The 27,840-nt window shown below is 43.3% G+C and overlaps 2 protein-coding genes across 5 annotated transcripts in view; one reads left to right on the top strand and one right to left on the bottom strand.

Annotated features, from left to right (window-relative positions):
• SEC24C (SEC24 homolog C, COPII coat complex component) overlaps positions 1-18,201 on the bottom strand; it is a 55,192-nt gene extending 36,991 nt beyond the window's left edge. For 2 of the 4 annotated variants that reach the window (XM_066620226.1, XM_066620227.1), the window contains exons 1-3: positions 18,119-18,201; positions 6,974-7,177; positions 1,877-1,960 (exon numbers count right to left, since the gene is read on the bottom strand). In XM_066620226.1, the coding sequence (XP_066476323.1) occupies positions 1,877-1,960; positions 6,974-7,148 (259 nt within the window). In that variant the 5' untranslated portion in view covers positions 7,149-7,177; positions 18,119-18,201. The remainder of the gene's footprint in view (positions 1-1,876; positions 1,961-6,973; positions 7,178-18,118) is intronic. The other 2 variants (XM_066620228.1, XM_066620229.1) reach the window with 1 other exon arrangement.
• A 4,930-nt stretch (positions 18,202-23,131) lies between these two features.
• Positions 23,132-27,840, top strand: part of SYNPO2L (synaptopodin 2 like) — a 44,919-nt gene continuing 40,210 nt past the window's right edge. Inside the window, exon 1 of the mRNA XM_066619341.1 lies at positions 23,132-23,486. Within this exon, the coding sequence (XP_066475438.1) occupies positions 23,379-23,486 (108 nt within the window). The 5' untranslated portion in view covers positions 23,132-23,378. The remainder of the gene's footprint in view (positions 23,487-27,840) is intronic.

The following is a 27,840-nucleotide window of genomic DNA, read 5'->3' as shown; positions in this document are numbered from 1 at the left end:
TGGATTTGTAACTTCTGGCTTGGTTCCTTCCTTCTAGTGATTGCTCAGCATCTCTGGAGATCTCTGCCATATTCACTTATTTAAAGTCTGTCAAAATAGTAGACTACATTCCAGGATTGCTATAAACCAGTGTTTCAGCTTCCCCCCCCCCCCATTGAAGCAATGTAAGGTAATATACTATATCAGTGGTTCTCAAATTTTTTACTTCCATGACCCACTTTGTCAGCAGCTGCATCAAGCTCCAGAACTCCTTGCAGCTTCCAGGTAGCCAGCCTGCAACCCACCATAAAAGGGTCATGACCCACCAGAGGGATACAACTCACAGTTTGAGAACCACTGCACTACACTGTATGCCTCGTAAATTTTTGAACCCCTGGAAAAGCAATTAACATTGTAACGAATAAGGATAATAATAACGGCCTACTTTACAGGGGTAATGTAAAGATTACTGAAAGTATGCATGGAAGGTTTTCAACACCTTAAAGTTCAGTAGGGCCATGATGAAGTTAAATTTTGCTCTCCTCACCCTCCAGAAGGCTCGTATAAACAAATAAAGAAATTCCAGGAATACTCTTCAGTATATGTGTTGAGACAGCTATACATTCACTTCTAAACCAAAAAAAAGCATGGAATTTTGTAAGTTTAGGTGCCCATCTTAACTTCCAAGTTATGTAAGCAGTAAACATGTTCTACAGTCTTGTATATTGTGCTCACTCACAATGTAGTCTCCATGTATCCACAACCCCTTGTTCTGTTGGGGCCACAATAAAGCTCAGGATACTAAGAGGTAGTGGCCACCTAGCTGCACACTTCCAGTTTTCCCTGTATGTTTTCACTGGGGTGGATTAGAGACGATATCATATATTAATATAGGCTTATGGGAGGGGGGAGAAGTTTAGTAGACGAAGGATGCAGAGACTGCAAACATATTAGGAATGCATCATGAGGTAAACCTAGAGTCAGCAAAAGAATAAACAGTGCAAGACCTGTATTTAGAATGAATACACAGGATTGGTCTTTGCAGTAAGGTAGCTGAAATGATGATTTAAATGTACAGAATTTACAAACAGAACAAGTCTGAGGTTCTTAGAAGCAAATATTACTTTGGCTTAGAATATACACAAGATAGCCCCCTGCAGCTTTAAGGTAAGATATGAAAAAGACTGGTTGTGAATTGAGAGTTAATAAAATATAAGCCTTTACATTCTAAAAGACTGACATGACATGGACCACAACTTCACAGTTGTCTCCAACCTGCAGAGGTAGAGAATTGAGGCTAAAAGGCCATGGGCAAGTATACATGATGCTATAATGAAAGCCAGCACATATGCAAGACTGTTTTTTGTTTACAAGGCATGGTTCCTCGACTTACAAACTTGCTCATGCATGGAAAAGCATGGAAACAATCAGTGCCTGAACTTGGATTTTAAAACAAGTTTTTTTATATTAGAATCTATTTGTGATCTTCCTAGGACCACTTCTGCATATATTTTTCCTTTACCTAGGTTAGTCCAAAACTATTAAGAAGTTGTTTGAAAACTAATTACATTTTCTTTTCTGATAGTACTTTCATGAAGGAAAGAAGATGCAAACCTGTATGTTACCATGTGGGAATATCACAACTGTACCTATTCTGCTGCAGTTGGTTTGTATTGGGAAGGAGAAACTAAATGCTACTTGCTGACCTACTAAGCTTTAAACCCATTTAAGAAATTCATCATATCTGAAGTACCCCCAGACATGTGCACTCCCTACAAAATGATCCTCCATCTACTAATTACTTAATATTCAGATGAAATGCAACATGTTTCAGAAAGAAGCACCAGAAATAGTATTTTCTCATTAAAAGAGACTGCATGGAAAGAAACCCATTTACCTATTAAGTTAGGAGCAAAAGAGGCTTCAGAATCAAGAGATACAGGAGAGCCCTTAGAAGGAAACCCCAGTGAAGGAAAGTAACCTAGAAAGACAATATATATCAGAAAGTAAATATACATCAGTGAGGAAAGTGTGAAAGACTCTTAGTCTGCAGTTCTATACACATTTCTCTGGGAAGATTGTAGGGACTTCTGAGTAGAAATGAATAAAATTATGCTGATAAAAATGCGCGCACACACACACACACACACACACACACAATAGCAAAAGCTGCAACAGCACCTCTAAAATCTCAGAAGTGCTTTAAATCAATATTCATCAACAGGACACAATCTTTACTCAGTAAGTAGAAGAACACATTCAAGTTACAAATTAATTAAGAGATGGTTAAAGCAGCATCTGTTCTAGGCAACTACAATTAAGATAATGATGCTCATGAAACAAGATGAAAGCTGTTGTCCTACTGTTGCTCAGGAATACTCCTTGAGGCAGACTCTCCAGTTAACTACAGTCCCATCTCAGTTAAATGACCATCTAGCTTCTGAATTAGGTATGGCACTTCAATCAACCTATGCCCAGAAAATAACCCAGTGTCATACCCCAAGGAGACAGATACTAGCTCAACCTCCAATACGTGATCGTAAGGTACCAGTGACTCCTGGACTGTAGAACCCGACAGGACTACACTTCAGTGTCCTGCTCATTCCAACCAGAGAAGTCAGGAAGAATAATGTTAGCAACTGCTCTCCATTTTTATCTTTCCAAAATGAGTCCTATGCAAGTCCTGCAGGGTATCATTGACTCCTCAACTATAACAAGAAGATGTGGGTGCTATAACAAGAAGATGTGGAGTGATGACACCCAATTATAGCTTTTCTCCTTGTAGTCCCAGAGGTCGCACTTCATAATGTTTGGATAATCTTTCAACCATTGTCGAAAACTCATTGAAACTGAAATCAGACCAAACACAGATAATGACAGATGGTGGATGCTGTGTGTATTGGAATGGTGGAAGATCTGGCAAGGAGGTAGATGTGGTGTCAGCAGTGGCCCCTTTAAGGGTAAGGCCTGGGCATCCAGCAGAGTATGCTGCATAGCTGCAGCCACTTGAAGGCAATAGGGCCCTCAGGGATATAAGGAGCACCTGAGGCAGGAAGGGGGTGTGGGTTGTAGAAGGAGTGCAGGTTGGAGAGGAGACTGACTTGGCTTATTGACTTTGGAATCTGACCTTAGACTCTGACTCGGCTTATGGACTTTGACTTGGATACTCTGACTGATTTGACTGACTTACTTTGGAATCTGACCTTGGACTGTGACTTGGCTTATTGACTTTGGACTTTGCCCTGGATACTCTGACTAATGGACTACTTGAACAGGCTGTAGAGAACTGGGGCCATTGTTGGGGAACGAAAGGGTAGCTAATTAGCATAAAGTGGACATAAGTTCCCTAAGTGAGGCTTGGAGTGGGAATCTGGCAGAACACTGTGATACTTGGCCCTAATAGAGTCTGAATAGGTGTTCAGGAATCCCACACAGCTGTGAGGTTGATGAACTGGAGAGTCATTCAGTTATTCAGGCTCACAGCCTTGCGGGGTTCCTGAACACAATGCTGCCTTTGACCATCAGGCTGTGCCAATGGCTAAGATCATTCTTTACCCATTCCATTAGGTCAAAATCTTTGAATTAGTGCTGCAGCATTTGCATTGGCTTTCTACAGCTGTCTGGTAACTGTTCTAGCCACAATGCATTAGGATGTATGAACAAGATGAGATGAAAAAGGAGGAGACTGCATGAGGAAGAAAGGAGTGAAGAGACAATATAAGACCAAGCCTTTTAAGGTGCTATTTTAGATAGCAGATATTTCAAAAGAAAGGTTTTCTACTACTAAGACCTAACCTAAGCAAGGATATTCTAAGGACTATCAAAATCGGATGACAAACAGTATCGCACAATCCACAACTAAGAGATTAGCTATCCACAGACAAGGAAATTAAAATAGTTCTGCATATAGAGACCAGAGAGCAATATAATAAACACAATGCCCAGCTGAGACAGAACCACCACCAAAGTAGCATTTTAAGCTAAGAAATCCTAAATTTTTAGGTCCTATAAAGTTTTTAAAGAAACTACAGGTGCAACCTATTTATCAATGGATTTTTTTCTGTGGATTTGTCTCAAAGCAAATGGGGTGGGGGGAACTGAAAGTCACATACACTTTTGCCTCCTTTGCCCTTCCCTGGATTCTTGCTCAGTTTCAAGGCAGCCCAAAACACTGCAAAAAGGCTCTACCTTGACCAGGCAGGGAAACAGCCCTGGAGCCATGGAAGAGGTTCCCATTTTGAAGGAACAGTAACACTCTTGGAGACCTTGAGCCAGCAAAGAGGCTGAAGAGGGGAAGGGGGGGCAGAAAACCTCTGTAGCCAGAGCACGTGCAGCAAGGTGGAGCGCTCGCTCCACTCTCTCTCTCTCTCTCTCTCTCTCACACACACACACACACACACACAGGTATGGTAGCAACAGAGGGGATTGCTTTAAAAAACCCAGGGAGTGTTTGCTGAATTCCCCCCCCCCCAGATGGTGCAGGCTCTCTGTGCTCCAGCCTACGGAAACAAGTCTTCCCAGTAAGCCAAAGCAGGAGATTTAGGCTACAATCCAATCCACACTTTCCTGGGAATAAGCCCCATTGACTAGAATGGGACTTCTGAGTAGAAACGCATAGGACTGGACTCTCTAAAAGTTCAGCATCCCACCTGTGAAAGGGGGAGGCGGGGGAGGGGACTGATTACAGCTGCATTAGTTTCCTTCCAGCCCCAAGTGTCAGGCTGCAGTGTATTTGCTTAACTCTATGGAATTTAGCACAACGCGTTTTTTGTTAATCGCACCCGGTCACGGAATGGAACTATTGCATATAAATAGGCTCCACCTGTATTACTTTATAGCATAGTTTCTAAACCAGGGTTGTCAAACATAAAGCTGGCAGGCTGGATCTGGCACATGGAAGCTTTTAATCAGGCCCTCGAGATAACTGGATTCTCCCAGCACCACCTTTTCAGCAGTGTCACTTCTGCTGAGGCTCTGGGAGGGACAGAAAGAGGCCTCAGAAGTCAAGGATTGCAATGGGGAGAAGGGGCAGACCAAGAGGGGTGAGAGAAGGATATGCTATAGAGGCACTAGGGGAGCCCAATTATCACACAGGCTGCCCTTTCATCAGTGCCACTTCTGCTGAGGCATCACTTTGCAGAGTACCTCTCAGATTCAGATGGCACAGCTGAAAAGGCAGCCTGCATGATAATTGGACTCTCCCATATCTTGAAAACATGATCAAGATCTCTTCTGACATTTGCAACTAATGAGTTCCTATGTGAGAACAAAGTGCTTTTAATCGTCATTATCTGCTCAGTGATGTCATTTCCTGCTTAATGATGTAACTTCCAGCCCTTTGCAGTCACCATGAATGCTATTAGGCCTGCTGTATGAGACAAGTTCGACACCCATATTCTAGACTTATCTAGGCAAGCATTTACTGCCTCAAGATGAGCAGAATTTATTTTATTTTTTAAACTACCATCACTATTTGCTGTTATCTGCCATTCTTCAGGGATGAATAGTTTAAAAACAGAGGAAAAAAATCCCTTTTAGCATCACGGGGCTGCTACTTTCTATTTCCTCTTGAAAAGAGAACAATTGGGTCTTAGGAGATAAATGGAACAAGATGCCTAGCCCATCAGGCAATGCAGCAAACACAACAGAGAGGTCTAGGACACAATACTGTTAAAGCAAAAAGCAACTGGGAAATTAAACCCACTAAGCCACACTGAAGAAACCTGCTCTCCAATAAATGCCTGCCAACTTTATGCTCCCTTGGTACCAAAGGAACACACCCCAAATCTATCATGTTGTTGTGTAAGGCATAAAGAAATATTTACTGGTACACTTCCACCATTTAAAGGAGTAACTGTATCCAAGTTATCACAGAAACACATCTACAATTCTCTTCTGTGATTCTTATACGCAAAGATAAAGAGAACTAACAGTCACTCTTATTCCAAGATCTTAAGTCCTGGTCAGCAACTAGTTTTCCTGAGTCCAACCCCTCTCTCTACCCCCTCAAGCTGTCTACCAGCAAGCGCTGTTCCCTTAAGCTGTGTGGCCACATGGGCACAGCTCAGAGCTTGGCATTTCTGGAAGTTTGGCAGTAATGTATGATATGTTGCCATTGTCATGCATCCAGAAACACTGCCAACCAATCCAACGGGTCCACACAGTAGCACGAACTCCTTAGGGGGAATATACACAGCAACTTCCTCATTTTAGAAGTAGGCTACCTCAGAATGCCAAGTGCAAGGGAATGGCACCAGGTTGCAGGTTTCTTGTTGTGTTGTCTGCTCCCTATGGCATCTGCTGGGCCACTGTGAGATACAGGAAGATGGACAAGATGGGCTTTTGGCCTGATCCAGCAGGGCTCTTCTTATGTTCTTGACAGTGCAATCCTAACCAACTTTCCAGCACTGACATAGCTGTGCCAATGTGGAGTGCACTGCATCCTGCTGTGGGGAGGCAGTCAAGGGGGCCTCCGCAAGGTAAGGGCATTTTTGTTACCTTACCTTGGGGCTGCATTGCAGCTAGGTTAGTGCTGGAAAGTTGGTTAGGATTGTGCCCTAAGTTGCACTGCCAAAGATGCAACATTCTTCACATCTCCTGATTGGCAACTGGGTCCTGGCCCCACCTCTCTGGCCAAATCTGGCTCAAGGGCTTCTATTCACTGATATCTAATTTAAAGTTTTCATACTACTGACAGCATCTGATGAAGCAGCAACATCGCTTCAGACCTCCAAACTCTTTTGCACAACCATGAAAATGCACTGCAATTATAACCATTTTAATAAATCTGTGAAATATGAAGGTGTGCACAAGTTTTAATAATAAAGAACTATGAAGGCATTCCTTTCGATTCATAAATTCTTATGATTACTATTTTAGCACATTCCTGATTTTTTAAAAATTAGGGCACCATGAAGTCCCTTGAGGGTCAAAAGACCAGATACAACATTATACAGATGAGGCTATGGCTCCCTTAATATTGATTATGACTCACCTTGTGGAGGGCCTGTCTGTTGGTATCCTGACATTGGACCATTATAAGCTCCATACTGAGAGGATGGAATGCCTGGGATTTGCTGCCCTCCATAACCAGGCTGTGAGTATCCTGGATATCCAGTCTGGGGTTGCCCAAAAGGCGGCCCTGTGTGAGCTTGCTGGTTAACGCTCATTGTGTTCACATCCCCAAATCAGCCTTTACCTACAAGGAGAGAAACAAAAACACATTAGGAATCTTTGTTCAAAACAACATTTCTTGCAACAATAAGTGTAGACAAACTTCTTGGTTCTCCCACAGTAACTACAAATATGGGTCACAGTACAGCAGGCAAGCATAACACAAACTGGTTAGAAATGATACTGCCCGGGGGGGGGGGGAGCATACATGGTTTCCATCTTCTGAGAAAAGAGAACTTCTAGAAGACAAGCTTAACTAAACAAGTTTGGAAGCCCCCAACTAGATACTTGTGTTTAAAAAAAAAAAAGCATTAGGGGAAAGCACTAAGATCAATGGTTTTCGCCAAGTCTTGGACATTGTTTCCCTGGAAGATAGGTACTCTCTCTTTCCAACAGGTACCAACTTTTAAATACCTAGGGATTCTTTTCCATTTTTGACACACCTGGTCATTTCACAGGAAATCTGCCATTTCCTCATCTTCACCTCATTTAAAAGCAATTGCCCGTTTTCATTTTGTTAGTGGTAACCAGTATGTCCCCGCAGCCCTTCACATTTTTAAAACTAAAATCCTCTCCCAATTTTTGTATGGTGCCCCCATTTGGATTGAGGCGGCAAACCAAGATCTTGACTAAGTTGCAGCCTCTTTCCTCAGACGGATTTTGGGGGTGCCTAATTTAATTAGACTTTCCACTCTTGCTCTTGAATTAGGGATTCATCTCCCTTCTACTATAGCGTGGTCCCTTACGTTTAAGTTCTGGCTTCGTCTGCATCTTAGTATCCACCTTGAATCTCTTTTAAGTGATCTCTTAAAGGATTCCTATCTTTCTAGGTGGTTTCATGTTATTGACTCAAAACTCCTAACATTAGGTTTGTCCTCCGAATCTTTTGCGGACACCAGCTTTCAAAGAGCCCACTCTATTATTAAGACTAAATTATGGGAATTTGAATTTACTCAACTTTCCTCCAACCTTAACTCCACCTGTTCTCCTCGGTTTTTTGGCCTTTCTCCTTCATCTGGCTGCCCTTTTAATTATTTCACCACGTTGATTAATCCTGCTAAGAGGAGGGCGTTTATGTTGGCGAAATTTAACATCTTTCCTTCAGCCGTTCAGTCAGGCAGATTCTCCAATATCCCCCTTGACCATAGACTATGTCCCCTTTGCTCTTTAGAGGCGGACACAGTGGTTCATATTTTACTTAGTTGCCTGGCTGTCCACTCTCTTCGAGAAATTTACCTTCACTCTTTACTTTCTAACCCCTTAGGTACCTCATCTGAGTCTTGTCAGCCCTTTTGAGTGACTCGGTTGCTGACACCACTAGGGCTGTAGCAGAATTTTTATCTGCAGCCTCCAAGTTAAATTCTTTACCATGATTGTATTTTTGCCTTTTCCCCTTTATCCTTACCCTTTCCTTGTGACCTTTTGCTTGACAGCACAGTCATCGTATTGTTTATTATTCCCATACTGTATTTTATTGTGTTTTTTTTTAATTCATTGTTCATGCTAATAAAGGTTTTGGAATTGGAATTGGAAAGCACTAAGATCAACATGCAAGTGAAACAATGATCCATCTCCAACATCACAAAAAACCATGATTTAATTAAACCTGGTTCCACTCAACCAAAGAGTTCTACTACCATTTGCAGTTTAAAGAAAGCCAAGATTAGCTGCGATGTCCAAACGCAGCAAATTCCTAGTTTGTTACAATTCAGGTTTCTGAACAAGTCAGGATATCCCAGTTTCATTCTCATTCCAAAAAAGAAAGTAAAAAACCTTTTCCCCTTTCATGCAAAAGAGAAGGCAAGTAGATAGACTTCCGTGTGTTATGGACCAGGATTAAGCCATGGTTCCATGAGATAACTGAAACAGGCCACTGTCAGCAGATCTCTATCCAATGTATTATCCTAAATCTCAAACTGTTCCAAGTTCACCATACAGTATCTATTTTCCACAGCACACCTAAAGAACAGCAAAAATAACAATTTTTACAATTCAGTTTTATTATGAAGGTAATACAGACACAGAAAAGGGGAATCAAAACAACACACTCAGCACTCGAACACAGGAAGTAAATGAGAGAAGCACTGAACAGGTCATCAACTGCTCGCAAAAGATAACAGGGTTTTGTGGGTCAATGGTGAGGCTCTGCCAAGGACCATGTTCTTTCTCTGTTGATTCGTGTTCACTGCTTTGCAGGGATCATGCACGTGCCTCAGTCTAGAGCAGGGGTCTCCAAACCCCGGCCCCGGGGGCCAGATGCAACCCACGGCCAGACTCTTGTCCCTGAAAGCCTCTGGCCCACTCAACTGAACATGACCAGAGCTATGCTCTGGTTGTATCTGGAGAATGTTCTGAGGGCCAGAGAGGTTGAATGAATGAGCCCATTCATTCATTTATTCACTCATCTTCCATCTCTAATTTATTTATTTAAATTTTATTATTTAAATTTTTTTCCAGCCCTCAACACCACACCAGATATTTGATGCGGCCCTCTAGCCAAAAAGTATGGAAACCCCTGGTCTAGAGCAGTGGTTCTCAAACTTCCTGAGAGTTTTACTTCTGGAGTAAGTCTTTGCAGGGGAGGGAGGAATGGTAGCAATGTGATCCCCAGGATCATGTTGCTAATGGGGATGGAAGGGAGTTGCTTTTACTAACAGGTGACTGCAGGACATTGTAGGAAGTGCAGGGAAACCCAAGCAGTCCTCCATAGGGCTCCCTGACTCTTAGAACGTTGAAAAAAGTGAGTGCAAAGCACTTCCTAGTTAAAAACGCAGAGGAAGTGCTTTGTACCTGCTTTTATTCAACATTCTAAGCATTGAGGAGCCCTGAGGAGGGTTGTGCAGGGCTCCCCGCAACACCTGCAACATCCTGCAGCCACCTGTAATTAAAAGCAACCCCTTCCACCCCGTTAGCAAAGCTGCCCTTGCCCCTTAAAGTACAGGGGACACTTTACATAAATCGGTGTTCTAGATCAGCGGTTCCCAACCTTCTGTGGTCACGCCACCTTTCTTCCACAACACCTTGTTGCAGCAGCACTGCACTCGAGAATCGTGCAACATCTCACAAGAACCTGGCTCGGCCAGACTGCAGCACTTGGGAAAGTCAGTACGAAGAGGCCGCTGGGGACATGCCACGACACTTCTTTGAGTTCACTGTGGTGCACCAAGGCACCACAGAGCACGGTTTGGGAAACACTGGTCTAGAGTGACAAGGCCAAGCAATCATCTACAGGGCATAAAAGAAGAAAGCGATTTGAAGCCAGTTCCAAAGCTAGGCTGTAAGCACTAGCTTTCATGGAGAGAAGCAAAGGACAAGAGCCAAAGTTGCTTCCCTGGCAGAAGGGGCATGATGCAAGGCAGCCCACAGCTGTCAAGCCTGCAGTAACAAACCAGCTTTCGGTTGCACTCAGTAAAAGGAAGAAGGATGGAAAAGAAATAGGGAGTGGGTGGCTATTAGTACTGGGTGCTAGCTTGGCACAGTGGTTCCTGGGACAGTGGCTGAAATGTAGGTGCCTTTGCAGTACTAATGGTTCAATGGACAAACACTATGACAAGGAACAAACATGAGACGCTTGGGGCTCTCTGACCTACCCTTTTTATACTTTTTCTTCCATAGAAACCTATGAAATCTTTTGTGGGACAGGTTCAGCAAAGAACCTTCTTTTGCAGCTTGGTAGCCCTTAATTGCTCATCCCTGGTCATAGACAGGGTTGCTTTTGGTTTAACCTTTTGTAAGGTGCAAAACAAGAACTTGTGAGAAGCTCTGGGGAGCAGTATTAGTATGGATCCTCAACTGAATTTAGCCATGGAGTTGGTGAGGGCAGCTAGCATTAGGAACCCATCTTTTGAGTCACTAACAACTTTGACTACTTCAAGTCAGGAAGCTTCCAGGAGCTGGTTCTGACCATCAGGTCAAGTCTGCTATGAAAAAGATGTGATCACTCAATGAACATTCCAAGAGATGAAAGTCAGACAAGGTTTCTCCCAAGCAAGCCTGACAGAAGGGAGTTTGGGGGGGGGGGGGAAACAGACTGCTCTGACAAATTGAAAGTGTGACCTTCTTTGAGGTCTGTGTGACCTGAGACTTCTTGCTAGCACCCTGGCTTTCAAGTCACAATAGCAGCCTGGGTCATGCTCTCCTAACAGGCACCCAGCACCAATACCACATGTCACACTTTCAAATAAAATAGAAAAGGTTGTCAGGCAACACACACTAGCAGTTTGAAGTGGAACAGTTCACTTCTCCCCATTATATCTCTTCCCTCTGCTTAATATATAAATTGAGTTTCAAGCTGACACCTTCCCTCCTTTGGTTGCATGCTCACACTGCCTCTTGAACATCTCCTTTTGTGACAAAACATTGGTTGTCTGATATAAATATTATAGTTGGCTCACACCGTAGCTTGCAAACGAGAACGGGAAACCAAGACTTGTCCTGTTTGGATAAAATTGCAACTTATGGTTTGCTATGAGGAAGTGTGAGAGGGCATGAGGATGGAGGACACAAGCTCCAAGTTCATTCATGTAACATGAAACCATGGTTGGGTTACACCTCAGACAGGTCAGTACGTTAACACCCCTATTTTTCAGAAAAGATCAATGTCTGCCCCCCCGAAATCCCTGGATCTAGACAATTATGTATTTATTTATTATAGCAGTGTTTCTCAAACTGTGGGATGGGACCCACTAAGTGGGTCACGATCCAATTTCAGGTGTGTCACCATTCATGTCAATATTTTATTTTGAATATATTAGACTTAATATTACCAAGGTATGTACTGCATTTGGGGAAATGTCACAGACCTAGATTTTTAACAGGCTACTATGAAGATGCTTTTAACAGTGATAGTAAACAGGACTTACTCCTGGGTAAGTGTGGGTAGGATTTCAGCCTAGGATTGTTGAAAATTTTCCTGCTTGATGATGTCACTTCCAGTCATGACATCACTTCTAGTAGGTTCTGACAGATTCTCATTCTAAAAAGTGGGTCCCAGTGCTAAAGGAATGAGAACCACTGCATAGCGCGCACGCGCGCACACACACGCGCACCCACCATCTTTCTCAATAAACACAAGGTAGTTTACATAAGCAGGCTGAAAATAAAACCATATTTCAATGAGATTTTTACAAACACTATTCCATGAGCAATCTCACAGAAACCTTCATTTCACCAGATACTTCCCTTCATAGTGTAATCATCATCCTGGCTGTTGCACTTTCCAGGCTCTCACAGGCAGCTGCAAGGGTGCTTCAAACTGGCTTCTCAGATGACTTCCTTTTGCCCACTGATTCCTCTACACAGATATGCCAGCCATCTCCCATCCAGGCAGCCAATCCTGCTTAGCTTTTTCAGGCAAGGCAACAACTCAAACCACTAGACCCCAGCTCCTGCCCATGTTTCCATGGGATGAAGGACACAAGGCTAGAGCTCTTCTCAACATTTAGTTTTCTAAGTGAAGATATCATATTTGTAACAAGGCACAGCCCCTGTACAGGTTTAACACCTAATCTTCTGTTTCCAACAACCTGAGCAAGGCTTGAATCATGCTCACAGTCCTATTATTGTTAGTAAAAGGAAAAACAGAAAATGCTCCCTTAATAATGCCCCTTTGGGACGGTGGCCTTGCATTCCCCTTAGTCTGGCCTTTCATGAGAGCCAATCTGATGAAAGTGGAGCTCAACAAATGCACCAGAAGATACTCACCCCAAATATAGCAAAAAGGATAAAAACAGAAGCTAGTACAGCTGGTAAAGTGCAAGTTTTTTTTAATCCCATGAAGCTAGGTGGGTCTCGATAGAGCAGCGATTTTTCAACCACTCTACACACATTGGCATGCAGTGAATGGTCAGTAGGTGTGCTGCAGGAGTTTGCTAGGTCTTTTATTAGTAGGGCACTGAAGGATATGAGCCCCCTACCGGCAGTGTGGTGTGCCTTGTCAAAAAACCAATGGTGTGCCTTGACAATTTTAGTGCAGCTTTGGAACTCTACTTAACTTCTTTCCTATGAATATAACCTCGTCCATTCTGTCCACATATCCAATCATCATATGAAGAGAAAACAGGATTGCTGGCCTCTTCCCTGACCTCTGTGTGTCTGCTGGCCCTCCCCTCCAGCTCCATACATTTAGCACAACTTCTATGCATGTGCACCTATAAAGCTGATTCTCTCCCTGTGCTGATGTCAGAAGCAGAGATGGGGACCTCATTCCCCACCACACATTAACTGAAAACATGGACAAAATACAAGAGAGTTTATATCTAAGAAATATCTATATTGCTGATGTACAACCCTGCTAAAGTGAGCATTGTGTGTCTTCACTTTTCTCTTAAATTTTACACAGTGTACAGGAAGTATACAATATTCAACTGTTATATCTTAAAACACCTACAGCTACCCCCCCAAAAAAAAATACAGATAAAGAGTTGAGTTTATTTGAATATAACATTAAAGCCATATTAAACGTGCTTTAATGAATACTGTTTTCTAATCAAATATTTCAACTGAAATACTGGCTACTGGGAAAAATTTTTGATATATTTATGCAACATGCAAAATTAACATATCATATTTTTTCAATTTTATTTACTAAGTAAACATCAAATAAATGTGCTAAACCAGATCTAAATACATTTACAGCACCAGAAATTTTTCCAATTCAAAATTTTCTAGAAAATCCACTTTATAACATACTCAGAGTTACATTACAAATATTAAAGTTCTATTCAGCTCTGTTAAATGGTAGCGATACTTGCTACATGTTCAGCATGTATCCAGTATTAATCAGTATTCAGTACAGGATCTTTCTCAGAACACTAGTAACAGGAATGTTCATTTATACCAGAATGATCTCAGAAGAGCATCAGATGTTCTCTATACAAGGGAAACGCAGGTGTGATATTCTGTATCAGTATACGAATAACAAGAAAAATGCACTAGCTTTTGGATCACAATGAACATCCATTTTAGAAGAAAACACAGTAGTCCTTAGAGGCAAAATGCAGTTCTATCCACAACAGCAATGATACAAATATGTAAAGCACAAATTAAAAGGTAGATCAGAAGATTGTGTAAGTTTACTGTTGTGCTAATTACATGGGGTAGAAAGGACCAAGTTAGCACCCTTGCTAACTAGGCAATGTGGTACCTTTCAAAGTGGTAAACTCTTATATTTAGCAGGGGGAGAGCAACTGTTCATCTTCACCCCAACATGGCATTTTTTCAGTGGCTGTTGCTAGTGTCTCTTCTGGTTTTTTTTTTCTTTACTAAAGAATGTAAGTCCTTTGGGGACAGGGAACAATTTATTGATTTATTTTACTATGTAAACCACTTTGTGAACTACTCCTATTGAAAAGTGGTATATAAATATTCTTAATAATAATAGCATAAGACAGTACAAAAAATACAAGATAAAATTCCTTCTTAGTTAAGCATTTGGTGTGATTAACAAATCATGATTTGTGATGTGCCCACAAGCTAGAAGTAGATTTGCAGTGGTTATACTTGCTGCTTACAGCTACTGCTCTACTTTCAGCAAACCCTACAGTAAAGGATATAGTAGCGAACTTACGAAGATGACTGTGGAGAGGATGGAAAACAGAAGTAGACAAACAGCTCTAAATTATGGTTTGACAGTTGCATGTTTGAAAGCTTAAACCTTGATTTGGGTTCTAAACTACAGTTAGCACAAGCCATGATGAGGTGCAATGCCTGAATTGAGCTACTGCTTTAAAACACACCATTAGAATATGGAGAGCCAGGATGTTGTTGTGGTTCAGAAGTTGGACTTGGACCTGGATGATCCAGGTCCAAATCCCAACTCAGCCATGAAGCTTCCTGGGTGACCTTGGGCCAGTCACACTCTCTCAGCCTCACCTACCTCACAGGGTTGTTGTGCGGACAAGAGGAGGGGAGGAACCATGTGCACCTCCCTGAGCTCCTTGGAGGAAAGGCAGCATTAAAATGTGAAAAATAAATTTAAAAAAAACACTGCAGTCATGTCAAAAATCTAGAAACGGACACATTACAAGGAATCCTGATTATAAAATAGTGTTTGGTTCCAAAAACTGTTATAATTTTTCCATCCCAGTAATAAAACTACCACAAGGAAACAGCTCCTAGATCAGTACTTCAACACAGCACTTGTATAATAGCCTGCAGATATATTGACTAGTCACCTGCTGTGTACATTCTTGGATGAGTCTGCCTGATGCTCACTGTACAGTCTTTACCTCTTTCTTTTCGTGGGCTGCAAACATCTAGGCACCAGCAGAATTGACATAACATGGCACTCCATAACAACCCTACAATGCACTGTTATCAGACATGTTTACATGCCTTGAGGACCTTTGGGCTATGGACTCTGACACCTATGCTTTTGAATTAATGCTCATGCTTGGTGAACAGAATGTTGCAGTGAGACAGTCATGGGGGTGGGGGCTAGCCTGATCCTCTTGGTAGATAGGACAGTGCTTAGTATAGCAACTCATCTGTCTTATTCTCACCATGCCCCTCTCTAATCTCCCAAGATTTTAAAGGGCACAAGTAGTGGTAGAATCCTGAGTTCTGAGTACAACCTCTTTAAACACCACACCCTGTGCTGTTACAGTGGTACAAAAGTCTGTTTCTAGACATTTCTGGTCTTGCACAGACCACCATAGGAGCAGCTTACTAGTCTTCAATGTAAGCTTACTAGCAGCTTACATTTGTAAGGACTGGTTCCATTCCACACACCCTTTTTCTCCCATTTGTCATGCAAGAGGTACTGTACCTTTTCCAATAAAACCTGAAAAACCATCAATTCCCAAATGACTAGCACTTGGTGTTACAAAAGGGAATATATTCACATAAAACTAGGGACTCTTGAGCCTGGTCCTCATAAGTATTCCCAAATGAAAATATTGGTAAGAAATGCTGCAGACCTTCATGCAATTTATGAATTCAAGTTAAATGTACTCTAATGAGAGGGAAACACACTTTAAAAACTTGAAAAATGGTGAGCTCAGGGTTTAAACAACATGAACATGAGTTATTCACCAGCCACCATGCAGTAGGGAGGATGTTACAGCAGGAAGCAGGGGAGAAAACAAGCTAGCCTAAATGTCATCTTCCCAATCAACAAAAATACAAAAGCAATGTGACAGCTATGTAAGTGGAAAAATACACAAATTGATCTGTGTTGTTTTACACTGAAGACAAATAACAGAGGATACTCCTTGCAAATATGCCACAGGCATCATGACTCCCACACACATAAATTAAGCATTCTATAAGCATGATTGGGGTACATATCTGTTTGATTATTTGCCCATTGGTGCCTACATGCTCCTATGATCTATGAAAAACTAGGTGAGCAGACAAGGCAGGAAGAACCTGGTGCAAATCTCAATGTATATGGAATGCCTTCAATACTCAAAAGGCAGTCTATAAATGCTACATATTATTATTCCTGAAACAAAATCACTGAAGCACTTTTCTATTCAAACACAAGCAGAGAAATCCACCCCCTAATACCGCTTTACTTCTGTTACCGCTGTCAAGCTTGGTTTATATCTTCAGCAAAATCAACCAGTATAGCTTTTCCTCAGTACTATCTTAAGTGGAGAGACAGAGGCTGCCTCCTACAATCCTCTGTTCAAAACAAAACTCCCCGCATACAGAAAACTAGCATGTCAAGCAAAGAGCTCAACATCCTATGCACATCTACTTAGAAGTAAGTCCCTCTGTGCTCAGTGAAACTTACTCCCAGAAACCATGCATAGGATTGCAGTCTTAGTCACTCCCCAGTTTCCTACTTGGGAGTTCCCTATTCATATGCAGGAAACTCCCAAGTAGGGAGTTTTAAGGTTGTGAGTATTGCCCTAAGACTTAGGGCACAATCCTAACCACGTCTTCCTATTTTGTTCAATGGGGCTTACTCTCAGGAAAGTGTGGTTAGGATTGCAGCCTTAGGGCCCAATCCTATCCAATTTTCCAGTGCTGGTGCAGTTGTGCCAGTGGGGTGTGCACTGCAACCTGTGGTGGAGGGGCAGTCACTGGGGCCTTCTTAAGGTTTTGGGAACATGTAATGTGCATTGTGGCTACACCAGAGCTGCAAAGTTGGATAGGATTGGGCTGTTAGTGTCTCAAACTGTGGGTCAGGACCCACTAGGTGGGTGGTGATCCAATTTCAGGTGGGTCCCCATTCATTTCATTTCAACTTGTACTTTATTTTTAATATATATATTTTTTAAACAGATCAGCAACTGCTTGGGAGGATTAGAAGGGTTCTTCTTTACGTTAAATAAATTTTTACACTTTTAATTTACTTAATCAGGTTTGATTTTGTTGCACACTATGTGTTAAAAATTTTGCTGCTTGAACTGCCCATGACATCAATACAAGGCTAATGACCACTTCTTGCACAGTGGTTCTCACGTTTTTAGCACCAGGACCCACTTTTTAGAATGACAACCTGTCAAGACCGACTGGAAGTGATGTCATGACCAGAAGTGACATCATCAAGCAGGAAAATTTTTAACAATCCTAGGCTGAAAACCTACCGGCACTTACCCAGGAGTAAGTCCCATTCACTATCATTGTTAAAAGCATATACAGAGGTTTGGGGTTTCCTATTCAGTGGGAAGACATTCACACAAGCATTTGTACCACCACCCACCAGAAGCGATATACACGCGAGTGACAGAATGCACGTGTGAACAGAGATCACGTGAAACACCCGTGAACTACAGCAAGAGGGGGGAGAGCACGTGCCCCCTTCTGCGGCCCCAGTGGGAACCCGCGGCGATGGCGCTGGCTGTGGCGGGGGCGCACCGGGGCCAGCGAGGGCTGCTCCAGGAAGGGAGTCACTGAGGGCCCGGGCCGGACCAGGGGCCAAGGAGGCAGCTCAGCCACGGCCCGTCGTCGCGGACGGGCCTCTCCCAGCCCCGCTCCCTCCCCGGAGAGGCGGACTCCGCCGCCCAGCACTCACCTCAGCCGGCCTTCCTGCTAACGCTCCTACCGACTCGTCGATGGCGCCGACTTCCTGTTCCTGGGCCCTAGCTCAGCCCTCCCTCACCGGAAGCGCCCCTCCCCTCCCCGCGCGCTTCGCCTCTCCTCCGGCTGCCACGTCCTCACTTCACTGACAGCCCACCCCGGCAGCGGCCGTGACGCTCGAGCCTCCGCAGGGCCCGGATGTCGCGCACGCGCCGTGAGCCGGGCGGGTGGCGGAACTGACGTCCGCGTTCCCGCATTCTCTTGACGCACTTCCGATCCCAACACCTCCCGCCAACCGCCGCCAGGGAGGCGCAGAGTTAGAAAAAGTCCAGAGTTATGCATTCCGTTATATGAGTAGGTCATTTCCGGGTTTTGAACGTCCTTCCCAGAGCGGAAGCAAGAACTGCCCTTGAAGAACTTGACTGGAGCTGTTGTGGCTGTGGCACCAAAGGCTGGAGTTCGTGCTCGTTCCACTTTTCTCTGACTGTGGGTCGGGACCCACTAAGTGGGTCGTGAGCCAGTTTTAGGTGGGTCGTGCAGCACCTAGTGCAGCCACCATTGAAAGTCAAGAGATCAGCAACTTCATCCTTCAATTCCTTAGTAACTCTTGGGTGGATGCCATCAGGGCCCGGTGACTTATTGATCTTTAATTTATCAATGAGGTCTGAAACATCTTCTCTTTCAACCTCTATCTGACTTAATTCCTTGGTCAGGAGGGGCTGTTCGGGCAGCGGTATCTGCCCGAGGTCTTCTGCCGTGAAGACAGATGCAAAGAACTCATTTAATTTCTCTGCCATCTCTAAGTCTCCTTTTATCTCCCCTTTCCCTCCCTCACCATCCAGAGGGCCAACCGCTTCTCTGGTGGGTTTCCTGCTTCTAACATATTTGAAGAAGCTTTTATTATTTCCCTTAATGCTGCTGGCCATGTGTTCCTCATAGTCTCTCTTGGCCTCCCATATCACCTTCTTACATTTCTTTTGCCACAGTTTATGTTCCTTTTTATTCTCCTCTTTAGGGCAAGACTTCCATTTACGGAAGGAAGCTTCCTTGCCCTTTACGGCCTCTCTAACTTGGCTGGTTAGCCATGTGGGCACCCTCCTGGACTTAGTTGAACCCTTCTTCCTTTGCAGTATACACTTCCGCTGGGCCTCTATTACTGTTGATTTGAGCAACCTCCATGCTCTCTGTAGAGACTGGACTCTTTTTACCCTCCCTTTCAACCTCCTTCTAACCAGCCTCCTCATATGAGGGAAGTCCGCCCATAGGAAGTCAAGGGTTTTTGTGAGAGATTTGCCCGGTATTCTTCCCCCAACGTGAATGTCGAAACAGATTGCAGCATGATCACTGTTCCCAATGGCTCAGTAACATTGACATCTCTAACCAGGTCCTGAGTACCGCACAATATTAAATCAAGAGTCACCTGTCCTCTGGTGGGCTCCATGACTAGCTACCCTAAGGCACAGTCATTTAGCATGTCAAGGAATCCGGTCTCCTTTTCGTGACCAGAACACAAATTGACCCAGTCAATATGAGGATAATTGAAGTCCCCCATGATTACAACCCTGTCCCTCCTTGTAACCTCCTGGATCTGTTTCCTCATTTCAAGGTCCCCTTCCCCCCAGTATTACATCACTCCTCAAACCTGGTAATTTAACCCATAGAGAATCTATGGAGTCGGACCCATAGTTCTGGAGTGACAGTAAAGGAGCAAGAAACATGGAAGTGGGTCTTTAAAGCTATTTTTCCACTGATTTGGTATCCACTGGTATTTTTAATCCACTAGGGGTTTTGGAACAGATAACAAGGCATGACCTGTATACACATATCCATGGTGACAATTTGTGGTAACTTTATAGGAGCGATAAACTAATTAACTATGTCGTGATAAAATATATATATTGTCCTTTTTGTCACCATAAGGTCCACATCAGAACGTTCATGTGTGTTAAAATGTTCTCCAACTAGTGGTTAATAAATATTGCCATTTCGATCTGTTTGTCATGTGTAGACAGGAGAAGGGCACTTTTTGCAGATAAGTATATACATCATGTTGAAACATGAGTCCTGATAATGTAGTTGATATTAAAAGGTTTGTTGATGGTTCTGCCTGAGTAGATATGGGTATAGGAGTTGATGGCAGGGACTGGTTCATATGTTTGTTTCATATAGTTTGCTGTAAATAGCATTTTAAAATTAGAGGGCTATCTGTTAGCAAGGACAGTGCAACCATCCAAAGCCTATGAGAGAGAAGTGTCATTTTCCTTAGTGGGCTGTATATGTCATTGATGACACATCTGAGTGATCTTATGCCCACATAGTCATGGATGAGTCTAAACAGGTCCTGTCCTTAGAAAGAATCCCCTACCGGAGATACACTGATGATATCCTTATCATCTGTATACCACACCTAGGGTGGTAGACTTGTCCTTGCTAACAGACAACCCCTTAATCTGAAAAGGTTTCATAAACAAAGAAGATGGGTCTCAGTCCTGGTAATTTTACAATCTTAATTTTAACTGCAAGGGAGACAGTAGAGGGAGGAAAAGGAGGCTCTGAATGATGTTTGATTTGAAATGGGTAATGAGCACATGCAGATCGTTACAATGCCACAGCCATCAAAAACACACATGTGTGAACTAGTCTACCCAAGTCTCCTGTCATATCAATGCTTCTTGTAAAAGCTAGAAAGAATGACAACAAATTCTGACCACTCTCTGTTGGGCCACTGCACTAGGGTGCTCTAGGGTACATGCTGACTGGGCCTCTGTATTCTTCTGTTCCACATCTGTGCTGATTATGCCAGGTTGTTGGGGGCCCTGCACTGGACCCTCCTCATGGCATCCCTGTTTTTACAACACATTGAGCACTACCACTGCCATCAAAACAGAGAACTGAGGGAACAGTCTAACCAGATGGGTTTTCTGATGAATGTGGACCCTTGGCCAGTACCTGACATGGCCAAACCCTGATATCTCCCTTGATCCACATGCTCTTTAAGACATTGTGCTAGCATTTATGTTACCTTTGTTGGCTAATTGAAAGTGGCCAATTGAAAAATAATTTCATTTCATAGACATAAAATCATTTAAAAACACCAAACACCCATAAGATACTGCACATAACTAATTGCACAAGAGCTACCAGAAGGGCAATACTTTCTGCAGGGAGCTACCTACTAAATTGTTACTTATTGAAAAACTGCTGAGGAATAGGCTGGGATAGATTATTTAGAAGCAGAGTTCAATCTTGGATGTGATCATGATGGTGTCTCTGAAGCCATAACATGAGAGCAAGTGGAATGTTTTTCTACAGAAGAAGCACCAATCCATTTTATCATCGCAGAGGGCTGATAGTGCTCAATGCACCCCAGGGAGTTTAAATGGCTCAGAAATTTGAACTCAGGTCTCGCCATCCAATGTGTGATCCACAACACCATATAGGGCTTCACTCCACATTGTCCATGTCCTGGATCCAGGAACCTTTTGCAGTCATATTGTTTGCACATTTTTAAACCTCTCTCCAAAATCATGAGTGCTAGAATCATAAACAAAAGCTGAGATCAGTAGAAACCCAAATTCTGTATTTTCAGAAAGAGCAAGGTATAGTATAACTCCTGGATCTTCAGATTCCATGAACCTCCTTAATTCGGCTTTGTTCCAGTTATTCCTTTTACTGGCTTGTACATGTTGCCAGTTCAGTTCAAGAGTCTTTGGCTCTGTGCATCACACCTACCACACTGCTATATTCGGGGTCTATGAGAAAAGGGCAGGCCAGAGCTATAACGCTAGTTTTGTGCAAGTAAAGGAAGTCATTCTAACTCCTGCATTTTCTGGGATCAGCAAGCAGAAGATGAGGCCCTCACTTGTATATTCAGTATTGCTCATTCTAGAATTACTAGAAAGATGAGTTTATTTGAAAGGGATGTGGGGTGGGGCTCACAACAACTGTGGGTCTCAACCTATCTTTGCAGGGTGATTGCAAGCAATACTGTGCTAATCCCAGCTGAAGGATTCCACAGTTTAAGGAATGCATTTTATATATTTGCAGCTGTCATTTCTGTGAAGATCTTCAGGAGCTATATGGGAGCAGAAGACCAATTTAATTGTCAATTCAAACATTTTTAATTCCAATGAATGCAGCATTACAAACATTTCAAAAGGAAAAGATCAACATATTTAGAAAGTAAGGCAAGGAGATGTACGTCTAGATCCCCAGAGGTTGTGGTTAGAAATACATCGTCCTCATAGCTCATTGCTCTCCGTGCCAACTCTGTGATGACTCTTTTCTCTCAGGATCAGGTGCAACTTGTTCCCAAACTTATTTTTTAAAAGGCAAAATAATATATCACTGCTGATAAATGGATTAGATATTTGTGTCATGTTGCCACATATTCAAGACCCAATGGAAAAAATGTTGTCTTTCAGTTTTGCATGTCAAGTAACTGTGTTTAAATCAGTCAAAGATCAATTGGGTGCTGTTTCCTATAAATTATTTATTGTTATTTTGGTTTTGACCAAACCGTTTCTTTCTTTCTTCTTCTTCTTCTTCTTCTTCACCACTTTTACTGGTCATGGCAGCATTAATACAGGTAACGATAAGACTGGATTGTGTTAATAGTTGTTTCAAACCCTTGGATCACAACCCAGTGGAAGTACTCCTGTGCAGTTCCCATTCATTTCAAAGTACAGAAGGACATCCCATTGCTTTGACTGAGGTGTATATTGCTTTGACTTGCATGTATGTTGAACAGTGGGAAAGGGAAGCCTTCAGGAGCTCTTGAAATACCAAATTTTATTGCAATACTTATATTAAATCATCTCCAGCTGGAAAAGTGTGAGACAAAGCTCTGGAGAGAGACAGGAGGTGAGCTATTTTAAGCCATGCTATAGTGAGACATCCAGGGTCTTTTGCTGGCCAGGAGGTGTGGGGGGAGGGAGCAGAGAGGGTGAGATTGACAAGATGCATGTGCAAAATGACTCTGGCCTCTGACCAAAAGTGGAATCAAAACGCCTGGTGATAGTCAGCTAAGCAGCTGCAAGTCCAGAAGAGTATGGAACGTTGGACTTGCTGCACTGAACTCCCTTGTGCATGAGCACAAGGGGTGGGGGGAAAGGAAGGAGAGAGCTCTGAGACAGACTTGAGACAGTGGATGCCACTTGTGGAGATGGGCGCAGAAGCTAGCATCTCTTAGGAGCCAAAGGCTTGTTTGGAAGAGAGGACATTTGTCCACAAAAGGAGGCAAACGTGCTGAAGTTATGGGAGCTGAAGAAGAAGAGGTGGTTGTCACTCTCTCTGGAGGGGCCCCTTGGGGTTTCCGGCTGCAGGGGGGCTCTGAACAGAAAAGACCCCTTCAGGTTTCAAAGGTAGGAAAAGAAGGTGTTCTAACTAAGAGTGAAGATACACATATATTTTAAATATCAAACTACATATTATTTTTAAGTACATGGTTCAGTAAACAGCAGACTGACTGGATCTGCTATTTACTAGACGGATTGGCAGCTCAACCCTATGCATGTCTAATCAGAAGTAAGTCCCATTGAGTTCAATGGAGCTTACTCCCAGGCAAGTGTGCATAGGATTGCAGCCTGGGCCCTCTATAGAGTGGGACTGGGATGTGCAGGGAAGGGATTTAATCCTCTGTCCTCATCACAGTTCTGATCTGGATCAACTTCTGTAGCAGTTGCTTGTCTAAGGATAAAGCTTCCATTGGCACCAACTGGCGTTTTCTTTCCTGCAGCAAACAGAAAGGATGGGCATGAGGGATCATCCAGATTGGCACCATGATGAAAGTGTTTTAAAAACCCTCCCCCCACTCCATGGTCCCCATCTGAAGTGGAGCCTAATCTGGTAGCTATTTACTGAATAAAAAAAGAGCACTCCAGTTCCAATTATGTATTTAAAATTAGGTCTAGTTTGACCGTAACATGGCAGAAGTGGCTTGAACACACGTTTGCTGTGTTTATTGTCAAGGTAGAAAGCATGTGAGCAAGCTGCTTAGAAAGCCTATTATCCAAAAATGTTCTCCTCTGTATACTGTTTTAACATAGTGGGGCTTACTTTCAGGTGAACAGGCATAGAATCGGGCAGGCTGAGATAAGCAGCCTGTAGCCTGTGAGCTTCATGTGGTACCCTAGGGCTAGGCTGATCTGTGTAGCCAATGTTCATGTTAGCTTTTTTTTTTTTTAAGTTTTAAGGATCTGATGGTTTTGTTTTGATGGCTATGTGTTTCAAAATATAATGGTCAAAATTTTCAGGGGTTAAATAATTAAGCAAGAAAAAAGAAATCCACATTCAGTATGTAGGGCTGCAGTGTTTAATTGGTTAATGTCTTCGATTAATCAATTTTGAAGTTTTAATCAACTAAAAAAGTGATCCTGATTAATAGGGCAGTAGATTTTTAAAGTGTATGTTACTGTAATATTATTCCGAGTACTGATAAAAACTCCAGATGGCAAGCGCCATTGATAGAGGAGCCCTAGATCCATGGTAGAGCACATGCTTTCTTGCAGAGGATCCTGTTCAATCCCTGACATTTCCAAGAAGGAATGGGAACAAACTCTGTCTGAATCCCTGGAGAGCTGCTGCCAATGTAGATAATATTGAACTAAGTGGAACAAGAGCCTGACTCACGATAATGCACTGTCATATGTTTGCCATCTTAGCATTCCTACTCTTCTGTCCCACTGGAAGGAATTCCTTGTCTATGGTGAAGCCTGCAGCAGCACATGTGCACTGTCAAAAAACAAAGGATGCTTTTTGTTTCAGAGCGATTGTTTGAACCAAGAGTCAATTTCATCAATAGATTCATCAACTAAAACTTGCATGACTAATCAACTAAAATGTATTTAAACAGACAACAATCCTTAGTGTCAAGATTATTCATATTATTTTTTCTGATTTGAGTGCCATACTGTCTACCTTATTATCTATCACTTAGCCACAACAATTATGAACTGATTAATGAGAAGAGATACACATTAATCTTTGTTTCTTGTGCAACACATTCTACAGCATATTCATGAATATAGCACACTCTTCCCTCTTTAGCTGTACATCCACTATAAGAATTTTCACTTATCTATACTGTACTGTGCATATTAAGACTATCCCTCTTTATCCATATTAAGATTTTCACTATAACATCTGGAAATGGTGGAGGGAAAAACAGGGCCTCTGAGAGGAATTTTATCAGGGGGTACAAAGTTTCTTTTGGGCCCCCTTGCAAAGGGGGAGGGGTGAAACAGAGCAGGGGGGTGGTGGTGATGAGCAAGCAGAATAGGGGCAGGGTGGGGGGAGGGTAGAGACAACTGGAAAAGTCTTTGGAGCCCAGGTCTACCAACCCATGTGGCATCAGTAGTGTCCCCAGCATCCCCAGCTGTGGTAGTGCTGCCAGCATCCCGTGCGGGCAAAAGTCTGAGTAGATGGGAAAATGTAAGATCCCAGGAACTTTCTGGGCCCCCTCCTTTGGCTCCCTGTTGACCTTGGGCCCCGGTACAAATTACCCCCTTTACCCCCTCTCCTAGGACCTGGGGAAAAACAAGGACCAAGTTCTTTATGGAGGCAAGATCTTCTGACTGTTTTTCCCAGTTGGTAGATCTCCTTTGAGCTCTGCAACAGAGAAGGGGATGAATTTGCCTTGCATGCTTAGGAAGGAGTGGCAAGAGTTTGGATCGAATTTCAGATGTCTCCCCCTGGTAGGTTCAGAAGGGTCCCCTTTCTCATGTGTGCTCCTGCTTTGGGGGAAAGTGCTCTTCAGGACCCACAAAGCACAGTTTTGGAAGAGGTGCCCACCTTTGTGTGAGATGCACTGCCTGATGGGTGGCACATTCCCATGATTTCAAGGCACAGGCATTATACACTCCTTTTTACAGTGTATCTGTTTTTGTGCTGTGTTTCTACAAAAGACTGTGAATGAAAGAACAGAAGATGAAAACACTCAAGGGAAGAGTGGTGAAAGAGGTGAAACATAAGAGAGTGACACCCCAGTGCTAACTAAACTCCTGTGTAGTGATCAAAGAGCGCCGGTGCAGCCTCTGCTGCATCCCACAGGGGAGTTTTGGCTGCTGGACATTTGTCCCCTTGCCCTGGGGTAAGCCCCAGCACCTGCAATGGGTCAGCTCTGCCCTGTGCCAGCAATATCGCTGGCACAATTTCAAGTTGATCTGTGCAGGTGGATCAGGCCTGGGAAGGGAGTTAGGATACAGCATGTGCTGGTGCCACCGATCCCACCCCCCTTCCCAGGCCTGATCTGCCCACCCCACCCCCTTTCTTCCCTGTTAACAATATGGGCCCTCAATAGAGTGTGGGTTTCCAACCTAGTCAACCTCTATCACTGCCCACAATTACAGTCCTTCCTTCATACCAATCCTTTCTTCTCTCTGATTAGAAGAAACCCTATTGCAGGCCTGCATTAGGACTTCTGCAAGGGAGTTGCTTAAGTTTATATAACCTAGGAAAGAAATCTGTTAAGTTAGCGACACCAACGAAGAGCCTTAATTCAATAGTTGCAATTCAACAGACAGCATATATAAAGGGAGAATGAAGAGGGGGAGATCTCCCTTCTAAATTGGGGATGGACTAAATGGATTGTAAGCAACACATACACACTCCAGCATAGCATGCTTTCCATCTATCACAAATGTGACTCTGCTAGAGAGCTCAGCCTGGTGCCACTGGAAGTGGTGAGCAGCTGGGTCTGGATGACAATAGACTACAGATGTCCACTACCTCAGGTAAGGCTGCACAGGAGTCAGGAGGGAGGTGGGTGGAACGGGATAGGGTGGGCAAAATAGGGTGGCTATGGAAGTGGGGAGGAGGGTGGATTGAGCCTGGGAAGGGGCAGGTTCAGTGGCAGCAACGCCTGCCAAATCCTGACCCCTTTCCTGGTCCTGATCTGCCTTCATGTGTCATTGCAGACTTGCACCAGTGATATCACCGGTACAGGTCTGAGTACACCCACCTGACCAGTATGGACCTTCCCTCAACAACCCAAACTGCCCCACTGGATACAGCAGACACCTTGTTGGCACTGCACAATCAGCCAAACAGAATAAAGTGGTGGGGAGGGAAACAATACAGGCATCCCATAGTACAGGCATCCCATAGTATCCATGGATCTGGTATCCGCGGATCCATTTATTCATGGTTCCCCACGCCCATTACCTTTGTTTATGTTAATATTTGTATGAAAAATCATGTATCTTGCTTTAACCAGATGCTATAAGCAGAAAGTTTATACCAAGGCAGGCAGGCAGCCTGAGGTTAGAGGTGACGACTCAGCAAACATTAACAGGAAGAATCCTGTCTGGTTAAAGCAAGCTACACAATCCTTCATGTGACAGTAAACAGCATAAACAATGGTAATGACTCCACGGGGGAGGTGCAGGGGTGTGGGGTCCATGAAGATAGGGTTCCCTTGTATCCATGGTTTGCAGTATCAGTGGGGCAGGAGTGCATCCCCAGTGGATGCAGGACACCTGTACAAGACATTAATAGAACTGTATATATAATAGAAATAAAGATAATGTAATATTTTTTTTTTATATCAGTAACATCCTTGTGGTGATCAACCCAGTCGTCCTCTAGGTTTGAAAGCACTTTTGTAATGGCGTAGTGGGACTGGTGTTGATCTCGGGTCATTAGTAAGTGTCACTGCTCTTCCTGGTTTTGAGAATGCATCAGCAGAATGCATTCCCAAGTTTGTTGTAGCAATAGAGG

This window comes from Tiliqua scincoides, chromosome 3 (assembly GCF_035046505.1).
Source record: "Tiliqua scincoides isolate rTilSci1 chromosome 3, rTilSci1.hap2, whole genome shotgun sequence".
NCBI classification, from domain to species: Eukaryota; Metazoa; Chordata; class Lepidosauria; order Squamata; family Scincidae; genus Tiliqua; species Tiliqua scincoides.
The sequence above is the reverse complement of the archived record's forward strand: the minus strand, read 5'-3'. Positions and strand labels throughout refer to the sequence as shown.